Source organism: Notechis scutatus, chromosome 2 (assembly GCF_049901735.1).
Source record: "Notechis scutatus isolate UNSWTSFEM ecotype Mainland chromosome 2, rNotScu1.2, whole genome shotgun sequence".
Classification (NCBI taxonomy): domain Eukaryota; kingdom Metazoa; phylum Chordata; class Lepidosauria; order Squamata; family Elapidae; genus Notechis; species Notechis scutatus.
This window is the reverse complement of record NC_142010.1, coordinates 55571299-55594162: the sequence shown is the minus strand read 5'-3', so window position 1 is coordinate 55594162 and position 22864 is coordinate 55571299. Positions and strand designations below refer to the sequence as shown.

The 22864-nt window shown below is 37.1% G+C and overlaps 1 protein-coding gene across 8 annotated transcripts in view; it reads left to right on the top strand.

The window, feature by feature from the left end:
• CACNA1D (calcium voltage-gated channel subunit alpha1 D) overlaps nt 1-22864 on the top strand; it is a 249273-nt gene that overhangs the window by 200470 nt on the left and 25939 nt on the right. For all 8 annotated transcript variants that reach the window (XM_087954782.1, XM_087954781.1, XM_087954779.1 and 5 more), the window contains 5 exons: nt 1291-1418; nt 1531-1627; nt 2868-2970; nt 4764-4865; nt 9570-9700. In XM_087954782.1, the coding sequence (XP_087810908.1) occupies nt 1291-1418; nt 1531-1627; nt 2868-2970; nt 4764-4865; nt 9570-9700 (561 nt within the window). The remainder of the gene's footprint in view (nt 1-1290; nt 1419-1530; nt 1628-2867; nt 2971-4763; nt 4866-9569; nt 9701-22864) is intronic.

Below are 22864 nucleotides of genomic sequence, written 5' to 3'. Positions count from 1 at the left end.
AAGTATATGTTATGTTTAGTTTAGTTTATACTTTCCTTATTTGCTGTTACTTATGTGGTGCTCTCCTTTCAAAGGCTTTGTATGCCTGCAGTATTAATATCAGATGAAAACCAAAATTGAGCTAATTCAATTATCCATCAGTACAGTGTATCCCTATTCAAGATAACATGCTCTTATTTTTCCTCAAAAGGCTTTCTGAAGGGCATGGATTTTATGGCTTTCCAAAAACATAGGAAGAAGAGGGGGTTATAAATATTTGAAGGGTAAGATGTGTGTTCCAAAGGAGGGAACAGTCTCATGTAGAACCCTTCAGTAATCCATCTGCAGGGTGCTAAGGTTATGAATGACTAAGAGGAAAGCCTCTTATCCAGAAAAGATAACAACTGAAGCAAAATAATCAATATAATGATGGTTATAGAAAGGCATTCATGCCTATAGTCTATTCTTGTTATTCAGTCAAGAATCATGAGTGCAAGAGGATTCCCAAGTTGTGGGACAGCTCTATTTGTAGAAACAGCATCTTATCCAGAATCAAATATGAACTATTTTTGGACTCAGAATTCTGTCTTGATAGATTTTAGTGAAATCCCATTTCTGGACCAACATAGCTTCCAGACACTGAATAGGACTTCCATCATATCACTTACATGGTAGAGATATAATTGGATTGGATACCATCAGCACATTGAAACCTCAACTCATGCCAGCAGATGATCTAGCTTAGTGGCTTTGCATGGTAGTGGCAAGAAGATCAAGTCTTGTAGCAATCCATAATGGAGCATTGACCTCCTTCTATTGACTGACATCATTCTGTTGACTGACACACACACACTCCACCAGCCCGTAGACGAGAACTACAATGCTGATCTGGCCCTTGAAGAAATCCAGTGACACCCCTGATCTAAGGCATAAGTAAAATATGGAGAGCCAATTTGGTGTAGTGGTTAGGACTTCAGGATAGAAACCAGGACTGTAAGTTCTAGTCCTCCATAGGCACAAACCAGTTGGATGACCTTTGGCCAATTGCTCTTTCTCATCCCTAGGATGAAGATAGGAAGCAGACAATGGCAAACCACTTCCAAACTCTTGCCAATAAAGCTATAAGGGCTTGTTCCAGGCAGTCACCAGGAGTCAAGATTGATTCACTGGCACAATTTTTTTAAAAAGATATATTTATTTCATTGTTTCATAAACAATTTAATTTAATAAACAAATAAACAAAACTTTCAAAGTGTTCTTTCTGATTGCTACCTGAGCTATATGGTAATATTGTCTTCTATTGTTTTTAAGATTATCAATCTTTTTGTGGCTGTCATCATGGACAATTTTGATTATCTGACGCGTGATTGGTCTATCCTTGGTCCACATCATCTGGATGAATTTAAAAGAATATGGTCAGAATACGATCCTGAAGCAAAGTAAGTTACACTCATGACTACAATATATCGCCATTAAAGGAGGTTAAAAGCAAAACAATGCCTAATTTAAGTCAGCTGGAGCTATTTAATTTTTAAAAAATCTTTTTTATAGAGGAAGAATAAAACACCTTGATGTTGTTACTTTATTGCGACGCATCCAGCCTCCCCTTGGTTTTGGGAAGTTATGTCCTCACAGGGTAGCATGCAAGGTAGGCTAAGGTCATTGATTCTTTGAAAACCTCTACGTAATGCACTTTTCTAGAGAAGAGATGTCTGTATATTTACTGCACCTAATTCTCCAGTGTTAATTATTAGCTTTTTCACTAGCTCTGTTGGATATTATTACAAAAATAATGCCACATCTTTCCTTAGTTTTGGTACATTGATACGGAGTAGTATTTGGCTGGTAATAAAAGAAAGTTTTGGAGAATTCATTCAATAGTCAAGATTTTTATAAATTGCCTAAATTCAGAGTTATGAAAGGAGGTAAAGAAGTCCCATATACATAAAAAGCTCCCCCTAATTAAAGCAAGAAAATAGGTGGTTCTTAGTTTTTAAAAAAATACATAAAATGGATTTTGCTCTTGAGATTGCTGGCTCATATGACTCATGTAACTTCCAACTAGAACTAAAAGGCCAGCTGAGGTCCTTTGATCAAAAACTGTTGCCTATCAATGTAGAATATAAGCAGGAAAAGCACAGTAGCTTCTGGTTGTGCGGACATTTCCAAATTTATAGTGAAGTTGTATATACAAACATCATACTATCTTCAGCAGATCAGTAGTGTTGTGGTAATGCCTAGACATAGCTTAACATTTATACTAAAGAAGTAGCAAGCAATTGAATCATAGCGTGAAACTAGCATTCTACTATTAATTGAGATTAGCAAATGCCTTTGAATTACCCATGAGAGCATGATGGAAAGAATCATCTTATTTTCTTTGGTAAATAAAATACTTATAAGCTATTTAAAAAAAAGGTCTCATTTCAGAACAATGAAAATTTCAAAGATATCTAGAATCAATATCTACAGAAATTACTTTTTATTCTTCCTCAGCTATAAATATTTTCCACTGATTTTATGAGAGAACTAAACAACTATGAAACTATCAAATAAAAAGAAATGAATCTTTATAGTAATTATGGTATGCTCATCCCAAATATTTATCTTCTTCCATTAATGTATAAAGTATGTTTGGTATGAATTGTTTTTATGTGTTAATTACAAACACGCTTACTTATGGAACTCTTGTGTCAGGCAGAATTTCCTCTATTTTGTAAGACATCCCTGTAGTATTTAGCTCATGACATCTATGAATAATAATAAACTCTTGACTATGATATGTCCTCCAATGCATTTTAGATTAATTTCCTGGACATATACTTTAAACATTTGATAAACACATTCTAAACCTTCTTTGTGTCTATTTCCTTTTTAAATATTTGCAGCGGTTGGTAGCCATGAACATGCCCCTAAACAGTGATGGAACAGTTATGTTTAATGCTACTCTATTTGCTTTAGTAAGAACAGCCTTGAAGATCAAAACTGAAGGTAGGAACCTACAATAAATATTTTAATCATTCTTTATTTCTCCTTATCAAATAATTAGTACTGATCTTTGATATATGTGGTGGCCACCCTGGAGATTTTGTAAATTTAAAAGGTTGAACGTAATGGTTCTCTGTAAAAGTATTGTAGCTATGTTTGTAGCCCAAAATCTCAGTTTTTTGTGGGACAATAGCTTCCTTTACTGAGAAATAGGATAGGTGGTAGGAATCAGTTGCAATTTGAACTTGGCCTTGCTCAAAAATTGTATATAGTAGAAAGGAACTCATTGTTGCTGACAAAGTAACATGCAGTCAGAAAATATATTTTATCAAATATGAAATTCATCACTATCAGTAGCTTCTTTATTTTGCACATTTGCTTCAATTTGGTGTCTGCAGACTAGAGGACCAATTATTCATAACCATTGTTTTCCTTTTGACAGCTGTTTCAGAACATTCAGGGAATTTACTATCAGGAGATAAAATTTTGTGTATGGCCAATACATCAGATGATTTTTTTTTGAATTCCGATAAGATATAAATGCAGTGGTGGTATTTGACCGGTTCTGCCCAGTTCTGAAGAGCTGGTAGGAGCGATGAGCAGCGGAGACCGAACCAGTTATCTCCCCTGCTCTAATGGCTCTGCTGTTGGGCCTGCCCGCCTGCCCAGACTTACATACTCACCTTTACCTGCTGAATTTGAAGCGCAGCTGCTTTGCGCGGCACAGAATAGTGCCACGCAGCAGCTGCTGAAGTGACCGGGAGATCATGTAGGCTTGCAGGAAGCGAGGTAGAATGCGCCTATGCAAAGTGTGTGTTTGGCATGTGCATGCACGCAAAGTGTATGCATGCGCGCAAAGCATGCCCACCAAACCACACCCACCGAACCGATGGCAACAATATTTGAATCCCACCACTGTATAAATGTGTTTTACAATGGTGGCATTTAATGTAAAGTCTTCCTTGTTTATGATACTTGTTCATTGAAATGGCTGTCAGCAGTACTAATGTTGGTGTCTGTCAGTTTCCTTCTGGATCTTAGCCACTATTCCTTCTGTGCTGATTGCTGAAGGATCTGTGAAGCCAGCTATCACCCTCCAATTCAGGCTTGTGAGCTTCTCAAATGTATCCTGGTGGCCACTGTGTTTGTTTCTCTAGTCCAAGGGTCTTCAAACTTATGACTTATGGATTTAAATTCCCAGAATTCCTGAGCTAACATAACCGGAGGAGGAATTCTGGGAGTTGAAGTCCACAAGTCTTAAAGCTGTCAAGTTTGAAGACCCCTGCTCTAGTCATTCTCTTCCCTTGCTGAAAAAACAGCAGCTATGAGGAGGTGTTCCTGAAACAGTCCAAGCCAAATAGGAGCCACTTCAAAATCTATTAATCCAATTGGCCAGACTTGCTGCAGGAGAATATTACAAAGCTACTGGAAATGATAGAGCTTCTCTTGAATCTCTGCCTCTTGAATCTTAAGGCAGTCATATTTGACTATGTGATGTTGTCCCTAAGGCAAAGCAGAGAAAGCTAGTGTCAAAGTTATTGACCTTTTGTGGAAACTTCATTTAACTTTGGCTTAGTTGTAGAGATCCAAACCATGTGCAGAGATACTGATATTTTGCTCTTTAGTTACAGGTTAATAATATATGTCCTTCCTTCCTTCCTTCCTTCCTTCCTTCCTTCCTTCCTTCCTTCCTTCCTTCCTTCCTTCCTTCCTTCCTTCCTTCCTTCCTTCCTTCCTTCCTTCCTTCCTTCCTTCCTTCCTTCCTTCCTTCCTTCCTTCCTTCCCACTCTCCTCAGGAAATCTAGAGCAAGCAAACGAAGAACTCAGGGCAGTCATAAAGAAAATCTGGAAGAAAACTAGTATGAAGCTCCTGGACCAAGTTGTTCCTCCTGCTGGTGGTTAGTAACATGACTTCCCATAGCTTCTATATTCTAAATACAAAACACAGAAAAATACTATAACAGAATGCTAATATTAACTACCATAAATGACAAGATAGTAAAGTTTTAGATACTAATTTACAGTAAAATATATAAAATAGCATTCTGAAATAAAGAATTTAAACTTCCTTTATACATAAACCTTTCAATTTATAGGCTTCAGAATAATAATCAAGAAGCCTTTATTATATTCATTAATGCATTTAAATTTGGAATTTAGTCTAAAATTTGTGAGCCATTTTTTCATTTATTTTCCTTCAACACAAAATGATTATGTAAGGTAAATTGCCTCCAATATTTAACAAAATAGTTAATCAAGAGTAATTTTATTAAGAAATACAGAGTAAAAAAATCCGCTGTTAGTAACTAGGAAAGTTATGATTGATTTAAATGAAATTATGCATCTAAGTTAAATGAAAATGTATATATTAATTATATACGGATGTAATATATTTGTTGATAGAAACAGTGATAAAGTGTTGATGTTCTGATTTGCTGTTTTCATTTTAAAAGTGCAGGATCTCTTGCATAGTTAGAAAACATCTGAGGCTGCTGTCAGACATCCAAGAGACTGCAGCTATTGGAGTTCATCTTCTAAAATGTTTATACTTTACTATACTTCTTTAGTATTATTGTGCCGTTCAAGATCACTCTGATTTAGGTTTAAAAAATGACTTACTGCTGAAGGTACTAAATTCTGTCCTCTCTCCAAAGATGACCTCCTTAGTATTGAGAGAGAGAGAGAGAGAGTATGTTTAGCTGTCCTACTTTTCAGCCAGCCCAGAAGAAGCCCCTGGCAACTGACAACTCAGATTCAGGATGGGATGGGACAATGCCAACTGTCCAGAGAACAGATACTGCACATTTAAAATGACATTTCTCTGTCCCCTTCTGCTTTTTTCTAGATGCACAGCTGATTTCTTGCATGGCCTAGATGAGTTTGCTTTTGTTGTAACAATGTGCTTGAGCTTTTTCTGCAGCCTCTATTCCTTTCAACTATCAGTCTTTTCAGAATATTCTGAAGCAATTCTGTTTTAGGGCGGTGGCATGGAATCAGTGTTGCCTCTGGCCAGCTTCATTCCCCTCTTTTTATTGAAAGGCAGAGACATGCTTCAGAATAGTAAGCCCTGGCTGTCTAAACTGAGCATGAAGAGCCTTTTACCGAGTATGCGATTCAGACCTAACACAACATGTAGGCCGCCTTTAAAGTGGAGTTGGAGAGTTCAGCACAATTGCATCACTCTGTACAAAATGATAATCTCAGTGTATTGTGACAAGAACCTGCCTAAAGCAAAGGCACAAAAGTTGTCATTAAAATGCAGGAAACGGAAGACCGCCAAATTTTGATGCAACACTCAATTCACAAGCAGAAGGAAATCTTTATAGAGTATAGGCAACATGAAAAAGGAAAGGGCATCATAATAATCCGGGAATATGAAATAAAAACAAACCTATAGAAAAGTAAGCCTGCAGATTCTCACAAGCCTGAAATAAGTTCAAGATTATATAGCTTCAGTTTAAGCAACATCATAATTTGAAGAAAACTTTCTGAATTATATTGGTTTATATTTCAGATCAGATCAAGAAAATAGATGAATGTAGGATATACTGTACGTTGGACAGGCCAAAGCTTTTAATCTATGTTAAGTTAGGTCACATTATTTCATTAGTTTCAATATGCATTACCTCTCTCAGACAAGACCTAAACAGACTAAATGTTACAGCATTTCACCATCTCTCAATAAGCAGAGTTTACAGAATAAGAAATATTAATATAAGAAGGTATTAGATATTTTTAGACACTATTAGCATTAAATCCACTAATTTTCTTAATGTATTAATATCGTGAAAGAGACGAAAAGTGATTGGAATATCAAATGTCAAGTTACATTGCAAAAAATGTGATTCAAAATGAACGATAATAGGAAAAAATCCCACTAGAATTTGTCTGTTTTATTCCAAGGTTTCTTTTAATGCCCCTATTCTTAACTCTTTTCCAAGCACACTGACACCTATCTAATATTCTCTTTTTTCTTCCATACTTGTTTTGTTGAAATTCATTCCCTAATTCAGCTCTGTTTCTTCTATGCCCACTTCTTCCTAGCTGTTCCCCTTCAGATACCTAGCAGTGTATACTGTGCCCAAATTAAGAAACTAAGAAAGGGTCCATGTTTGGTCTATGAAATAGGCCCTACGTCTCTCCCCTTTGCATATTCTGCTGTTCTACTACAAGCAAGAAATTGCAAGCAAAGGCAGGTGAATGTGGACATATGGATTTGTGAATATCCACTTTCAAACATGCTTATACATCAGAAAAAAACATTTGTGTATTCTCATAGGCCAGCTTAAGCCATGTTTGTCTATTATAGCATACAAAGTATTTTGTCCCATTTAGTTTATTTCTTAGTCTTCTGAAATCCATTTTAAATAGCATTCTCTTATTAAAATTAATAGTTTGAGAACTTTTGAGCTTTATAATAAGCTCATAATTATCTTAATTAATAAATATTTTTAATTTTATCTCACCTTTATTATTTCTACTAATAACTCAAAGCAGCAAACATAACCAACATGCCTTCTTTCCATTTTCCCCACAAGAGCAACCCTGTCAGATTGGTTGGGCAGAGAATGACTGGCCCAAAGTCACTTTCATGGCTAAGGTGAGACTTAAATTCACAGTCTCCTGCTTTCTAATCTGGTACCTTAAACACTACAAATATCAGATCTGTGTGCAGATTTCATTTCTTTTATTACTTTTATGGCATCCAAGTTTTAGCACTGTCTTTTATTCAGAGGTAGTCCTTAAGGTGTGTTCTTTGTCAGTTGATGTCTCCTTCGACATATTAGATTAATATAGGCATCTCCGATCAAGACAGAGCAAACAGGCAGTTGGCCTAATCAAAGAATCAAATTCTTATCATTCCATTTTCCTTTTTCTGTAGGCTCAAAATGCATGTCACTATTGCATGATATTCCACTGCACTAAATTCAGAAGGATTCTGTTTATATGGACAGGGGAACATTCAGTGCAACCATTTTGTGGACATTTTAGTGGTTCAAAGCAGAAGTGAATTCAGGTGTAGTTTCAATGAGATTCATTTTAAGAAAATAGTTTCCAAGATAGATTACACATTAAGTGCTCTTATCCTTTTCAAATATAGTTAAATAACCATGATGATTTAAAGAAAAAAATTACCTGACTTTGAATTGCTAGGACTTCTAAGCTTCCACTGTCACAAATGGAGGTTGATGAGGACCTTTTCAAAAGACATTTTTTTCACATAATAATATCAAGCTCAACAATGCTATTTAAGAGACAGCATGGAACAGACTGGACTCCCAACCAAGCAACTTTAAATCTTAAATTTTGTTCTTCTCATTCTTCTAATGGAGTATAATATAAAATATGTTATCAGATATGGACTTGCTCTATAAGTATTACTGTTAATCTAACCAGAATAATAACATTATTTTGGGAAGGCATTTAAGACCATTTTGCAGTGAAATTCTTTGTAATTGTTCATACGTAAAAAGTAACATGGATGAATTTTTTAAAATATCTATTTTCTGAAATCAGAATCAGATATGGTAGCAAAACAAAATATTAAATTATAACATTAGTAACCCAAAGAAACTCTTCACAGTTTTCAGAAAAACTGCCCCTTTTGTATCTTCAAATCACCACCAAGTGTGGAAGTCCATCAAAGGAGATTTGGAACTTATCAGAGAGAAATAAGAGTACAGCAATGGGAATCTCACTGTGAGCCAAGTGTAAAAGTTAACTTGTTCCTGAAATGAGCGCTCATAAGTAATATCTTTTAATGGTCATAATGCTATTCACCATAACCAGTTATTGGAAAATAACATCTGCCAAAATTATTTCGTATTCCATTGTCAAATCTTCCTAAAGACCCCATGAAGCAAAGCTTCCAGTCTAAGGACATTAATTTAAGATAGTAGCATTTGCTTCAAAGCCTGATTTCTGATACCTGTCACTTTATTTTCTATGAGTATAATCGGCTGAGTATTTTCACTAAGAGAAAACCTACCTAGCACCTCAATAGTTTAGAAAGTTAGGTGAATAACAATAACTGGACATATTTGAATTTGTTATAAAAATAAGTTCCTTTTATCAATAATGTCAGAGCTACATGTAATCCCCATAAAATTTTGATAGTGAAATTACAATTTTTTGACATGGAGGGGAAATTGTCAATTTAGCTATTTAATTAAATTTAAATTTTACCATCTCCAGCATGTAGCTGTTGCCTAAAAAGTTGCACATCCCTCCTTTAAAAGGACCAAGTCCAAATAAACCTGTGAATTTCCCAGGATGCTCTTATTGTAGTAATTTGGTTCAAACAGATGAAAGTATTTCCGGTCCATGACTATCAGCCTCTTGAAAGAACTGCTTCCTCTTTGAATTCTAATAAAATAATTTATTTTCCTTTCATAAGACATAGTTCACTTATCTGCTTCTACTGCTTAGCCTAGTTTACCTGTTAAACATTGCTTTATGCTAGATTCAGGTTGCCTTGTTATAAGCCAGAATCCTAACGCACAGAGCACCAATCACATTTTTTTCTCACTTGGATAGAGTATATATTGGCTTTTAATGAAATGCGCTGAGGTGGGAGACATCTCTCTGGTCTGTTCATTTAGATGATGAGGTAACCGTGGGGAAGTTCTATGCCACCTTTCTGATACAGGACTACTTTAGGAAATTCAAGAAACGGAAAGAACAAGGACTGGTGGGAAAATACCCTGCAAAGAACACCACCGTTGCATTACAGGTGACTTTGTTTTCCTTCACTTTAACTAACCATCTTGAAAGTTTATTAATAACCACAGGTAAATGGCTGTAGATGCAGTCAGCAATGCTACAAGGACTGTTCTTTGTAATGATGCCTGGGGCCTTTCAACATTAAGAGGAATAATCTTATTTTTCTGTGGGTTGAAAGGTAAGTGAAGAATATTTATAGAAGCCGCAGCAGATAGGATGAAGGTAGGTTTTACATTTTTAAGATGCCAATCTCCACAACATCATGTATGAGAGTCAGGTTCCACATGAATTTAAGTGGTATATAAGTAACCTTTTTATATTAACTTTCTTCTGCATACATGAAGATCTCAGAAGAACCAGAAATCTAAATTGACAAAAGGAATAAAGAAGTTTGAAGTGTCCCTTAAGAGAAAACAGACACTTCCAAATACTGTGAATGTTTATGGTATTACCATGCTTCTTGTTTTCATCTGCACTCCTTCCTAAACAGCAATATAATCGCTACACTATAAGATGTTGAAAGAAAGCATCCTACTAATCAAATCCACATGGACATAATAATGCTGTATGTTCTAAGAACAGATGAGTATGGTTGTATAGAAGCATTAATAAATCTGAGCAAGGGGTTTTCTGTTTACACATATCTCTTCACCAACATGTGAAGTCTATGGGCATGATCATCCAGTTGAAAAAGCTGGCCTGCACTTATCCCATTCCCATTTGCTGAAAGATAAGGACATAAAGAGAGGTCCTTGTGAAGCATTGTTTGGCAAAGGAGGTAAAGCTTTGGTTCAAGGTGCAGAAGCAGAGATGGCCCTATCCTTGGGCAAAATGAGGAAGCCTCCTGTCATGCCCCTGGTGGAGTCTGACTCTGAGGGAGAGGAGGAACAGCCGACAGGGAGTGGAAGTGTGGCTCTGGAGGTTGTGGAGGAGGCTGGGAAGGACAGAGGCCATCTGAGCAGTCAGAGGAGGACCCAGGCCCATCCCCTCTCCATCCTAGGGCACGCAGAGAGGAGAGGATAAGGGAGACATGTGGTCTACTCGGGAGGAGAGAGCCTTGATCCTCTTCATGGGCTGCAGCTGTGACAACTGAATAAGAGAATGGACATGCGTACAGGCGAGCGCTGGAAACAAAGTGTGGAAATATCCCGAGTTTATGGTTCCTCTCTGAGTTTAGCATCCTTCCCAGTGTGTGTTCTATTATCTGTGCACGTCCTCCAGCCCTTATCTTGCCTGGTTTGTGTTGCTTTTTTCTTCTTTCTTGTAACTGTTTGTGTGGGAGTTTTTTGTCTTCCATCAAGGATATTCGGAGCTTGGAAGCAAAGTGAAGGAATAAAAGGGGCTTCACCTGTTTTCTGTGACTGTATTTGTTTTGTATCCCACCCTGGGTCATCACACCTCCTCAAGAAGCAAATCCCAGGAGCTAACAGTGAAATATCAGATTGTGTTAGGAAGCTTGCCCTGAAGTTCATAAGATAGCTTGCAATCCTTAAAGAAGTTGGCAGATACTAGTTCATTGTTAAGGGATGAACTACCAGTCCAGCCAGTAGCCAAAGATGGAAGCATGAGGCAAAACTGTTAGTAGGAATACAGAGAACATCTATGAGTGTCATAGGTATATGAACTGCAGTCCACATGCAACTCTTCAGTTTTGTGGTCTCAAAAGCAAATGCAGAATTGGGGGAGGGGGGCAACTTTTTATGGTTGAAGTTGAAGAGAATTGAGCAAGCAAAAAGATTCAGCTCCCTTCTTCTTCAAATTATATACTCTCAAGATATCTCTATAATCACAAAAAGCTGCTTCTGGGTTCCTGCTTCTTTAATATCCCACACTGGCAAAGTCCAGAACTGGAACACTACCAAATGCTAATGTGCCTCGTACAACATACAGCATGTTTCCATTGATCAGCAAGTAGATGGCTGTAGAACTAATTTCACAATAAATCCCATTTTTTTGGAAGATCTCACTTCTATCATCCCAATAGTTCTGCCCAGCTGGCCTGTAATTGAACAAACAAAGATACATTTTTTTCCCCCTACATAGTTCATCACAAAAAGTTGCAATGGCCCAGGGGAAGTTCTCACTCACTATCCCCCAAAAGGGGGATACCTTCATATTACCACTGCTGGATTGACAAAAAAAAAAAACTTTATTTGCATCTGTGCTTAATCATATTCATTGTTTGTCACTGGCAAGCAATGAATCATATTCATTCTTTGTCTTTTTGACAGTATTGCTCCAGGTGGCTCTTCTGATATTTCATCTCCTGGAGCTTCTCAGTAAACCAAGGAAACCTTCCCCTTTCCTCCCCCTTCCCCAGTTCATTATTTAGTGATAGGCCATTCAGAGGTGATCTTGTCAAACACTTTTGTTGTCTACAAATTCCAGAGTTTCATTAGATGCCCAGCAGAACTGTTCATCAAGTTTCTGGGAAACTCCCCAATGCCTGCTGGAAACCACTGAATCTGTAAGGTACATCAGGCAATCAAATGTTGGTAGCGTGAATTAGACTTATAGTGGCCAGTATCTAGTAACCTAGAGAATATTGGGTTGGACATAATACAGGTTTAAAGATGGTTGTTCAAAGCCACATTTTCAATTAACTCTGATTTTGTGGCATGGGAACCTACAATTCCAAATTAAATGTAACCCTATTTTTGTGGTTCCTGTACCTCCTGATTATTATTGATGAAGATTAATATTATTTTCCCTCTATTTTGAGGCAATAAACACTTGTGAATTATAGAAGCCCTAAGTAGGTTTAGATGTTTTTTTTTTTAAAAAAACCTCTTAACTAAAAATCTAAAAAACTGAAACTGTGACCCTACCCATATGTAATACATAAAGCCACATTTGCACTATTTAGTGCAGATTCACTATCTCCTTCCACTATAACATTTGTTGAAATGGTCATAACCATTCAGATGACTAAGTCTCTTTCTGATATTTTTGCATACTGCAGAAAGATCAGGAATGTAAGTTCAATAAAGGGCAGGCCTGCACACATGTTGATATGTTCGGATGCAATTTTTGTCAGGGACTATTTTTGTTGTATCAATCTATTTCTTTTATTAAATGTATCATTCTGGAGATGGGTCTAAATTATATGAGCCAATTGGTGTGATGAAAATAGCACAGCCGGGACATATGCTTCAGAACTGGAGATCTGATGATTCAACTATCCCCTGCTTTTTCTTTGATAAATATTTTTCTAAAGAATATTCAGTCATTTAGGGGATTATATATATATATTTAATTAGCTGAACTATGAGTTATTTAAAGAATTTTGGCATGATAAAGACTGAATTTTCTTTTCTGAAGCAGCATTGCTAGGATGTGAAAAGATTTTGTTGGACCTGAAGGATCCCTCGCTTATTACATAATTATTTGTACATAATGCTCTAGAAATGGATATTCATTAAAATAGGACCTGTATTTCTTCCTTCATAATAGCTCTTGAATTGAAGACCATCTGGACAGGTGAAGTGGTATTAAGTCTTACTTTCCTATTCTGACTGTATGGCTAATTGCCAAATTGTAAAAGTTAATATTGGATATTTTCCGTTTTAAATCTTCTATTGGCTAGAATAACAGGTGGTAGCAGTTAAGAGCTTAAGAACAGCTCCCTGCTAGATCAAGCCATGACTCAGTGGCCAACTAATTGTTTCTGGGTGCTCAAAAAAAAAAAATGGAAAGATGAGAGAAATTTTCTGCTGTCATTTCCTAACAACTAGTATTTATAAATGGCATCCTAATCCAAATAGAACATTGGATCTCAGAACAAATAGTTGTTGATACTGAAATTTCTTTACTTGATAACCACAACAATTGCAAGATGTTCTGGTGATGGCAGTTTAAAAGACAAAATTCTCAGTGCAGTAGAATATATAGAAATACCCCTATGAGGCCAAAGGGTACCGAGTGTACATCAGCTGAGTCCAACTGAGGAAAGTATAATTTGATTTGATTTGATTGCTTATTATGTTTCCTAGTATTTGACTGCTTATTTGTAATCTTCAACTACTATAAAGTGTTATACCTATAATTCTTGACGAATGTATTTTTTTCTTTTTATGAACACTGAAAACATTTGCACCAAAAGAAATTCCTTGTGTGTCCAATCACACTTGGCCAATAAAGAATTCTATTCTATTAGTCACATAATAGTGAACAAGGCTTCTTCAGCAGATCATATTGAAAAATCTATAGTTGAGTCTTGGACAGTGGTACCAGTGATTAATCAATATCTCTAGCATGTGCTAAAGTGGTGCTTTTTTTTTTCTATTAGCCATCTTTTCTAGGTAGCTATTTTTTTTTTCTAGATAAAATGACTATTTTTCCTTGTGGTATTAGAGTTTTGTTTTTCATTTAAAACAAAGACTGCTTTTATGACATTATAATATTTTAGCTGGATTGTACATTGCTTGGATGTTTAGGTCACAAAGAAAGAAAACATTCAGATTTTTTTTGGTTGCAGTATAGAGATTCGTTATGTTTCAGAAACAAATATTTGTTGATTTGTACTAAAAGTTGGCACTGGGTGTGATTTTTAAAAAAACACCAGTATCGCATGACATACAATGAACAAATATTTCATTTTTTATGTATATTTGTTTTTTCTGAAGGTGAATCATAAGCTAGTTGATATTTCATCCACTTCTATGTTGTTCATTGCCTTGACTACTGATCAAACATTTCATAACAACATTGAAGGGAGAAGGAAGTAAGGTTGCTGAAACTGTCTGAGTTTTCTTTGTGATATACAACTGCACTTTGTTCAGGAGCTTGCTGAATATTCTTTGACCACAGCATCCTGTCTGAAACCTTGTCAAAATAGTTTATTGTAAACATCAGGCATCACCTTTAAAAGCGCAAAACTGAGATTATTTTTAAAAAGATTCTAATCTAAAGTAATACTGAAGGAAACATTGGTATTTTTAAAAAATCATAATTTTTGTTGCATTCCCTTATAGCACAAATAACTTCTTCCAGATTACTATCATATATGAAACCAGTGAAAACACAAAGAAGCCTAGCAAGAACCTAATTTTTCTTTATCAATTTCATTTAATATGATTTGTAAAAATCAGTTGATTTATCTGGGTGGTTGGTTCAGGTAGTATGAAATACATTTGAATTGAATCGTTTACTCTTTTTTCCTTTTCTGCTTTCATTGTTTCTGAGGGGTCCTTGGTGATCTCTGAGCTTGTTTGTTTTCTTGCAGATGTTTCATTATCCAACCTTGGTAACATCATTAGTGCAAATTCTTCACTATTTCTGTCATACATTTCTTCTCTACTCCTTTACTTATGTCAGATTTGTTTTTATATTGTAATGTTATCAGGCTGCAAACTATCCTTCAGCTTTGTGCCATAATATTTAATCAATGGTTCAGAGAATTTTTGAAGATTAATTACTTTATGTGAATCAAAGTCAGTTGCTCAATTTGGAAGGATAATTATGAATCACAAATTCTCTTTTCAAACTAAAGCTGATTATAAGAAGGCCAAAGTTAAGATAATATTTTGTCTAATTTCTACATTGTACTTATCAGTTAGATTTAATTGAATATCCTCAGAGATAACATTAAAACAAGTGATGGATTTATTTGGACCAATTCAGTGAAGTTATAACACAGTATCAAAAATTAATGGATTATGATGAAGAAAGTTTTAATATAAACTGTTTAATATAAAAGATAGAAAGGCTTGGAAGATGCTTTATGATTTGATGCAAGAATGGAACCTAGAGATGAAGGGAATTGTGCCATGTTTAGTTTTTTGTCCCCTGAAGATAACATCTTTGCATGCTACAAATTCACAGGGAGAACTCACTGAGAAATAATACCATCTAATCTCTCAGAACATAGAATCTTTGATTATAATTGTTCTCAAGATGAAATAATTCTGGTAAGCAATGCAATGGGAGATACTTCAAGAGAACTGAAAACAATGCATTTGGAAGCTTTTTGCAAAATGGATTCAGAGGGATTTAAACTGAATTCTATAGCAGAAGGAAAAGAAAACTTGGAAAATAGCATAATGCCAAGTATAAGAAATGGAAATCATCCAAGGGTGGGCGGGCAAGTAGAACATGAAGACAAATATAGCAAGGAATAGTTCAGATTCTAAATATTCCTGTGTCTACAAAAGCACAAAATATGGAGAAGAAACAGGCAGAATGAGAAATCTAAGGCTGGAAAGAAAATATCATTTATAGTTATTGGTGAAACCTGGTTGTTATCTATGATAACTTGATGAAAAGAAATAGCCCAGACAAAACGAGAGAAGTAATATTATATGTAAAAGAAATACATATGTCTAGGGTATGATAATTTGAGACAAAGTCTGTTAGGAGGTTCTAGTATACAAGATGACAATAAGTGAGTTGAGTTATGCTGCCATTTGATGGATAGAAGTTGGTTTAAAAGTTATGCCCAGTGAATGGATCTCAATGGCCCCATATTGGGGGGACATACCAAGAATATGATTAAAAATGTTGCAGTTGAGAATATAGCAAACACCTTTAGCAGGGGTGGGATTCAGCTGGTGTTACTACCAGTCCAGTGATTACGTTTTGCGCGAGTGTGTAATACACCTTAAGCTGTGCCGCCCGGACAGCTGATAAGCGCTGCGCGTGGCTGTGCAGCGTTTGAAAAACTGCTTTTTTACTGCTTTTTCAACCTCAGCTGTCCCGCACAAAGTACCGTATTTGCCGGCGTATAAGACGACTGGGCGTATAAGACGAGCCCCAACATTTCCACTCAAAATATAGTTTTTGTTATATACTCGCAGTATAAGACGACCCCCACTTGGAGGCATGCTTTTCAAGGCAAAAAGTCGTCTCATACGCCGGCAAATACGGTAAGTTGTAACACTTGGGGTATTCTGGATATAATTCTTGATTGACACCCCCAACCCCTTTCCCCCAAACTTACAAAGCCACCAAAATGCTTTAGAGAGGCAGCTTCGCCTTTCTCAGGCTGGCACTCAATTCCTCTCCCTTTCTTTGTGACAGCCCCGCGTGCGTGCCATCGGGACTCCAAGGGTGGGGATGGACAGCTGCCAACTCTCTCTCTCTCTCTCTCTCTCTCTCTGTGTGTGTGTGTGTGTGTGGTGTGGAGGGTAATTCGGCTATCTCTGGCCTCCGCTCGGTTTTAAAGTCGCTTGGCCGGTTCCCAAGTCGCAGCGCGCTGGCCGGGAGACGCGGCGCCGGGTGGAAGCTCGGTGCAGGGGAGGCAGATCTTTTCTCTTAAGCGGGGAGGGGAGGAGGGGACAAGAGGAGGGACGGGACGGGACAGGGGGCGGGAGGAGGGCGCCGCCTTCTTCCACCGCCCACCGGACCCTTTTCTTCCCAAGGGGACCCTGGAAAGCAGCTCGGGAGCCGGGTGGCCCTGCCCAGCGGGGTCCCATCAGGAACTTCCTGAGGACACCCCCCGCCCCAAGCACAGCCCTCCCGGTCTTTCAAAGAGGGAGGGAGAAGCGGAGGAGCAAATTGCCGCCCCGCCCCGCTGCCCAGAAGGAGGGGCGCCACAGTCCACCCCCACCACCTTCTCCCCCCCACTCCCCGGGCCATTACGCGGCTCGGGGCTGGCTGGGCGGCGGCCCGCCAGAGACCCTCCCGCTCCACCCCCACCCCACCTCCAGATTGGCCTCGCAGCGCCCGAGCCGGGCGGAGGGTGGGTGGGTGGGTGGGAGGAGGAGGAGGAAGAGACTTGCTGGGCTTGAAGGGGCTTCGCAAGTTGCGGAGCTCCGCCCGTCGCTTCTTGCACCGAGTGACAATGATGAGCCGGCGTATAAGACGACCCCCACTTGGAGGCATGTTTTTAGGGCAAAAAGTCGCCTTATACGCCGGCAAATACGGTAGCTGAGGTTGAAAAAGCAGGAAATAAAGGTCAGGTAACAGCCCGGGTGGGTGGGGGGACCAAACAGCAGCAGACACAGAACTGGTTCTATAGAGCCGGGCAGAACCAGTAGCATCCCACCACTGACCTTTAGGCAATGTCCACATTGAGGCAGATTTTGACAAACTGAAATAATAGGCAGAAACCAACAAGATTAATTTATACAATGATACAAAAGTAGAAATGCATGTATGTAGAATTTTGGAGGATTAGGGAACCAGACTGCACAAAGAATTTAAGTTTCTTGCTGGATCACAAGTTGAATATGAGCTACAAAAGCACATGCAGTTTTGCATCAACAAAAGTATGGTATCAGGATCAAGAGAAGTCATTCTTTCACTGTCATGATCAGCTCTTATCTTAGAATATGTGTCTAGTTGTTGATATCTCATTTTTGAAAACACATTGCTAAATTGGAACAGAGAACAACAGAGATAAGGAACCTGTAAGAAAAAACATATGAGGAAAAATTAGAGGCACTGGCGATCTTTAGCCTGCAGAAGAGAAGAATGTGGAAAAACAATGTACTTGTATTCAAGTACTCTGAAAGAATGTCTGTAGAAAATGTAGCAGAGTTCTTCAGTTTTCCAGAAGATGAGAAAAAGTGTTTCAATTACAAAGAATTAATTTTTCAATAGACATCAGGAACAATGTCTTAATGTTAAGAGGAGTGGAATAGTTGAATAGACTGCTTCAATAGATAGCAAATTCTCCTTTGCTGGTGGTGTTTAGATGCTGGATAATCAACTTTCAAGGTACTATTGTAGTATGGATTACAGCATCAGGTGGGATATAATACTAGGCAATTGTTAAGATCCTTTCCAACACTTAAATCTAATGCAACAAAATATAGAGGTTACATGGATGAATTGAGGCACCCCCATAACTACCTTCTGAGCCATCTGCAACTTCTGAATAGTCTTTAAGGCAGCGCATATTACAATAGTCCAAATGAGAAATGGCCAAAGCATGAGTGAATGTACCTTCCAGTCTATCCATGGACACAATTGTGTACAAAATTAAGTTGTGCAAGGATCCTTCCGGCTATGGCTTCCAGCTATGGCTAAGATTTTAGAGAAATGCCAATTTGCATACTAGCTTTGCCTGGGGAAGGACTACCTCTTTCAGAGCCAAAAATGATTGGTTGCTAATTCTGGGAGCTCTCCTAAACTTCAGCTACACAGGCCTGCAGGCTTGGACCTGAATTGAATCTAGTGTTTTAAAGCATCTTCATAGAAATACCTTGATCATGCCTGATCAATTAGGAACCAACACCAAAACAACTAATTAGGATCAGAAACAAAAGATCAGCAACCTCACCAACCTGCACCAATTTGAAATATCTTGTCTAAAGACCAATCACAATCAAGACACCTGAATATAAAGCCAGGAGCCCTCTCCCCCGTCAGCCCTTGTTCAGTTATTTGTGATCTACAAAGCAGACTACTTTGCCTCTGAAGATACCAGCCACAGGGAATCTCGTCTAGGTCACCATCATTAAATCCTGAAGCCCCACTCGGCCTAACAGATACTGCCGTGAAAGATACTACACCAATATACTAATGTACTTTTTGAGGCATGATCTTCAAACATTCTTAAGTAGAGTAACATTTTCTCTATAAAAAAATTAAAATAGTGTAATTGGCCTATGGGGATTGATTTTGAGGAATATCCCACATACATGCACTGTATTCTTTATATGCATATTTACAATTATAAATATTTCATTGTACAAAACAAAAAGCAAAATTCTCAGCAGACACTTTGGAAAAAGAAGAGGAGGAGGAAGAATTTTCCTGCTGCTCAGTAGGATTAGCATGTTTTGACATATTTAGATAGTTAGAACTACATTGTTATTGAGAGTTTTGCAGCGATAATTCTGCGCCAGAAAAATAAACAGAGATGGCTGATGCTTCATTTTACAACTTTATAAACATAAGTAGATTTTACAAACCAGTTGTACATTTCTCCAACATGGAGCAAACTCAAACAAAAACATGTTGCAAGTTCAGAGCAGAGCTCCAGTTTTTAGCAAGTAAGCAAGTTAGTTTCATCTTCAATAGACAGACTCAGAGCTCAACAAAGTTGCAGAGCTTAAACTACTTTTAGTTTCAGTTTCCAGCCTAGGCTACTTCTAGTTCCAGTTTCCAAAACAGTCCTCATTGGCTGACTTAGTTGCTATGCCTATTCATTGGCTGACCTTGTTACAAGCTCTATTCCCGTTCATGAATATACTCTGACAACTGTTGATTAGGGCATGTCGTTCAAAAGTATGTTTCATATATGTGAAAATGTTTTCAAAGACCTCATCAAAGTAGCCACATCTTCCAGGATTGTGGTTCTAAATATATGCAAGGATGAGAAAGCAATTGCATGAGCCTGGAAAAGGTTACAGTTATTTTTTAATCTAAAACATTCCTGCATATTGTGGAAAAGATCGTCCTGTTTATACTTTTTAGGATTGAATGTGATTTTTCTGCTGAAATGATTTGTATATGGATTATATATTTCAATGCTCTCTTGCTTTTTAACTATTTTTCAACTATTAAGAACCTTTCGATCAGAAAGCATTAATATGCACTGGGTGAGTTTCTTTTAATCAGTAAAATAACTTAGGTAAGCTCAGGGGTGGGATGCTATTGGTTCTGCCTGGCTCTATAGAACCGGTAAGCTCTGAAGAGTAGCAGACACCAAACCGGTTCTGTGTCTGCTGCTGTTTGGTCCACCTGCCTGCCTGGGCTCTTACCTGTCCTTTATTTCCTGCTGTTTCAACCTCAGCTGCTTTGCGTGGCACAGCTGAGCTTGAAAAAGCAGTAAAGTGGTGTTTCAAATGCAACGCACTTGCGCGCAGCGCTTATCAGCTGTTTGGGTGGCACAGCTTAATGTTTATTACATGCACGCGCAGTGCAAAACATAGTCACCGAGCCGGTAGTAACACAGGTTGAATCCCACCCCTGGGTAAGCTTCATATTTAAAAAAAATATTTTTGGAATAAAAAACAAAAGGGTAATTAGAACATGATTTTGGAAATTTATAAATGGTCTAAGGGTCCAGGTGGATTTCAAAGAAGATTTGGAAAATAACTATAAGAATTGTTCCCAAGGGAAAATGATGTTGTTTTGAATTCTAAAAGAAAACATGATAAGATGGGAATTTGAATATTGGACATTAGAGGGTGCTAGAAGGAAATAAAGATTACAATTAAAGGAGAAAAACATTTACACTTAACTTATTAACATAGAATGGAGCAAAATACCTTAACATAAAATGTGATAAAGGATATTTTTGAACAATGGACTCAGAAGTAAAACTTAAAAGTGTGCACTCTTATAAATACACTATGTTCTAAAGAACAGGAACAAGTTACTAAATAAGACAGACTGATCTGAAAATGGATTTTAAAATGACAGGCTATGAGAAAGATGTAGAAAAAGGTGCTACATACAAGTGAAACTGGCTGATGTAATAATTAACAGGGATATACAAATAGCAACAGAAAGAATGACTTGGATAATTCACTTAAATTGGATTTATAAAGGAAAGATTTGAAAATCTGAAAGATTTTGTGAAAAGCAACAAAAATAGTAAAAAAAAAAGCTCTAGGAAATCATTTGAAGGGATCAAGATTGCTAAAAGTAAAAGGGAGGAATATAAAATGGTTTATTTAATCAAAATGGGTTTATTTAATTGAAATAGATGTTACTTCTTGTAATCCTGATTAGAACTGAATGACTAGGTAAGAGATGAAATAAGGGATGAAGAAATTGTTGTACTTTAAGAGAAGTGATTAGTTGTTAAAATTGCTTAAACTTGTGATGAAGAGAGAAGTCATCCTTTTTCTTTGCTATATTTTTTCTATTTTTTCTGCACTTTCTACTTTTTATTGTTTAATTCTTTTGTTTTTTGTAGATTATATTAGGTTTTGTCTGTTTTGTATTTTAAAACTACAGAACCATCAAAAAAAAAATACAGCCACTGTGAAAAGAGAAGCACTCAGATCTACACAGAGAGATCTAATCTAGTAGGAAGTAGATTTTCTCAAGAAAGCACTTGAGAGAAATTGGGGAAATTCCCAGAAATACGGGGAGGTGTTCTTGAATTATTATGATTTATTTAATAACATATCCTTCAGTATACTCATGATGCCTAATGGTATATAGTGTGAAAAGGTATTTTTGAAGAAACTCATCTTAAAATATTACTGCATTTCAACAGAAGCCAGGAAAATACAGAAGAAATTAATGTAAAAATAACATTGATAGGATCTTTGATCTTTGATATATTGTTCAAGATTCTCTCCAAACCACTGATTTACAAAAACCTGTAATCTAAAGAGCATACAGGAAGTGCATTAAATAAAAAAAAAACTATTAATCATTGTCCAAATGAAAGTTGCAAGCAACATCTCAAGACTTACCAAGTAACCTCCCTTTACTTTCCAAAATGCAGGATGTTGCTTGGAAGAATTGGTTAGGAAAGGGCAATGATAAATTGGAGATAAGAAACCCCATTTGAGGGAGAGACAAAAGATCTCTCACCAGCATGTTTTCCTAAAGAGGGAGTTCTGTATTTGCCATAAAGCCACTTTGTGATACCACCCACAACTTCACATCAAAATTAATTATCCTGTAGCTAAGAAGTTTGACAATCTTTTGCTTTAATTTAATGATAGATTTATTTGTTTTCGTAACCTGGTAGCCATCAGCCATGTTGTTCCTGTCAATCCCAATCAATTAGGCCATTTCCTGGGTAAAAGGAAATTGTGGTCCAATGTTTGAGTTGGGAAAAATATTTTCAAAGATGTAAATTAGGCTTGCAGTGTTATCTATCCTCATTAATTTTTTCTCAGCTGTTTCCGTTCCTTATCTTATTTAAAAAGCAAGCTGGTGTAATAAACATTCATAATAGCATTTTCCAAATTAGCATTTAGCAGTGCATAAATGAATGGGCAGTGCTTGTGACAGGTGTACATTAATAGACCCTGCCATAGAAAATGCATACAAATTAATACACCTGGCTGATTGCAGACTAAAATAAATGATAAAGACATCACAGTTTGTAAAATATCGAGTGCAATTCTATTTAACAAAGCTTTGCTATTTTTGTGCAGTATCTATGACCTTCAATTAGCTACCATAAGAGTAATAACATATAATGATGACATTCCAAAGAGGTTTTCAATGGTTATTAAAAGCAAATGGGGTTGTACGTCATTGTGCTTTTACTTCATTGGCCTGCAATGTTCATACTGGGCTCACATCAAGCTCAGCA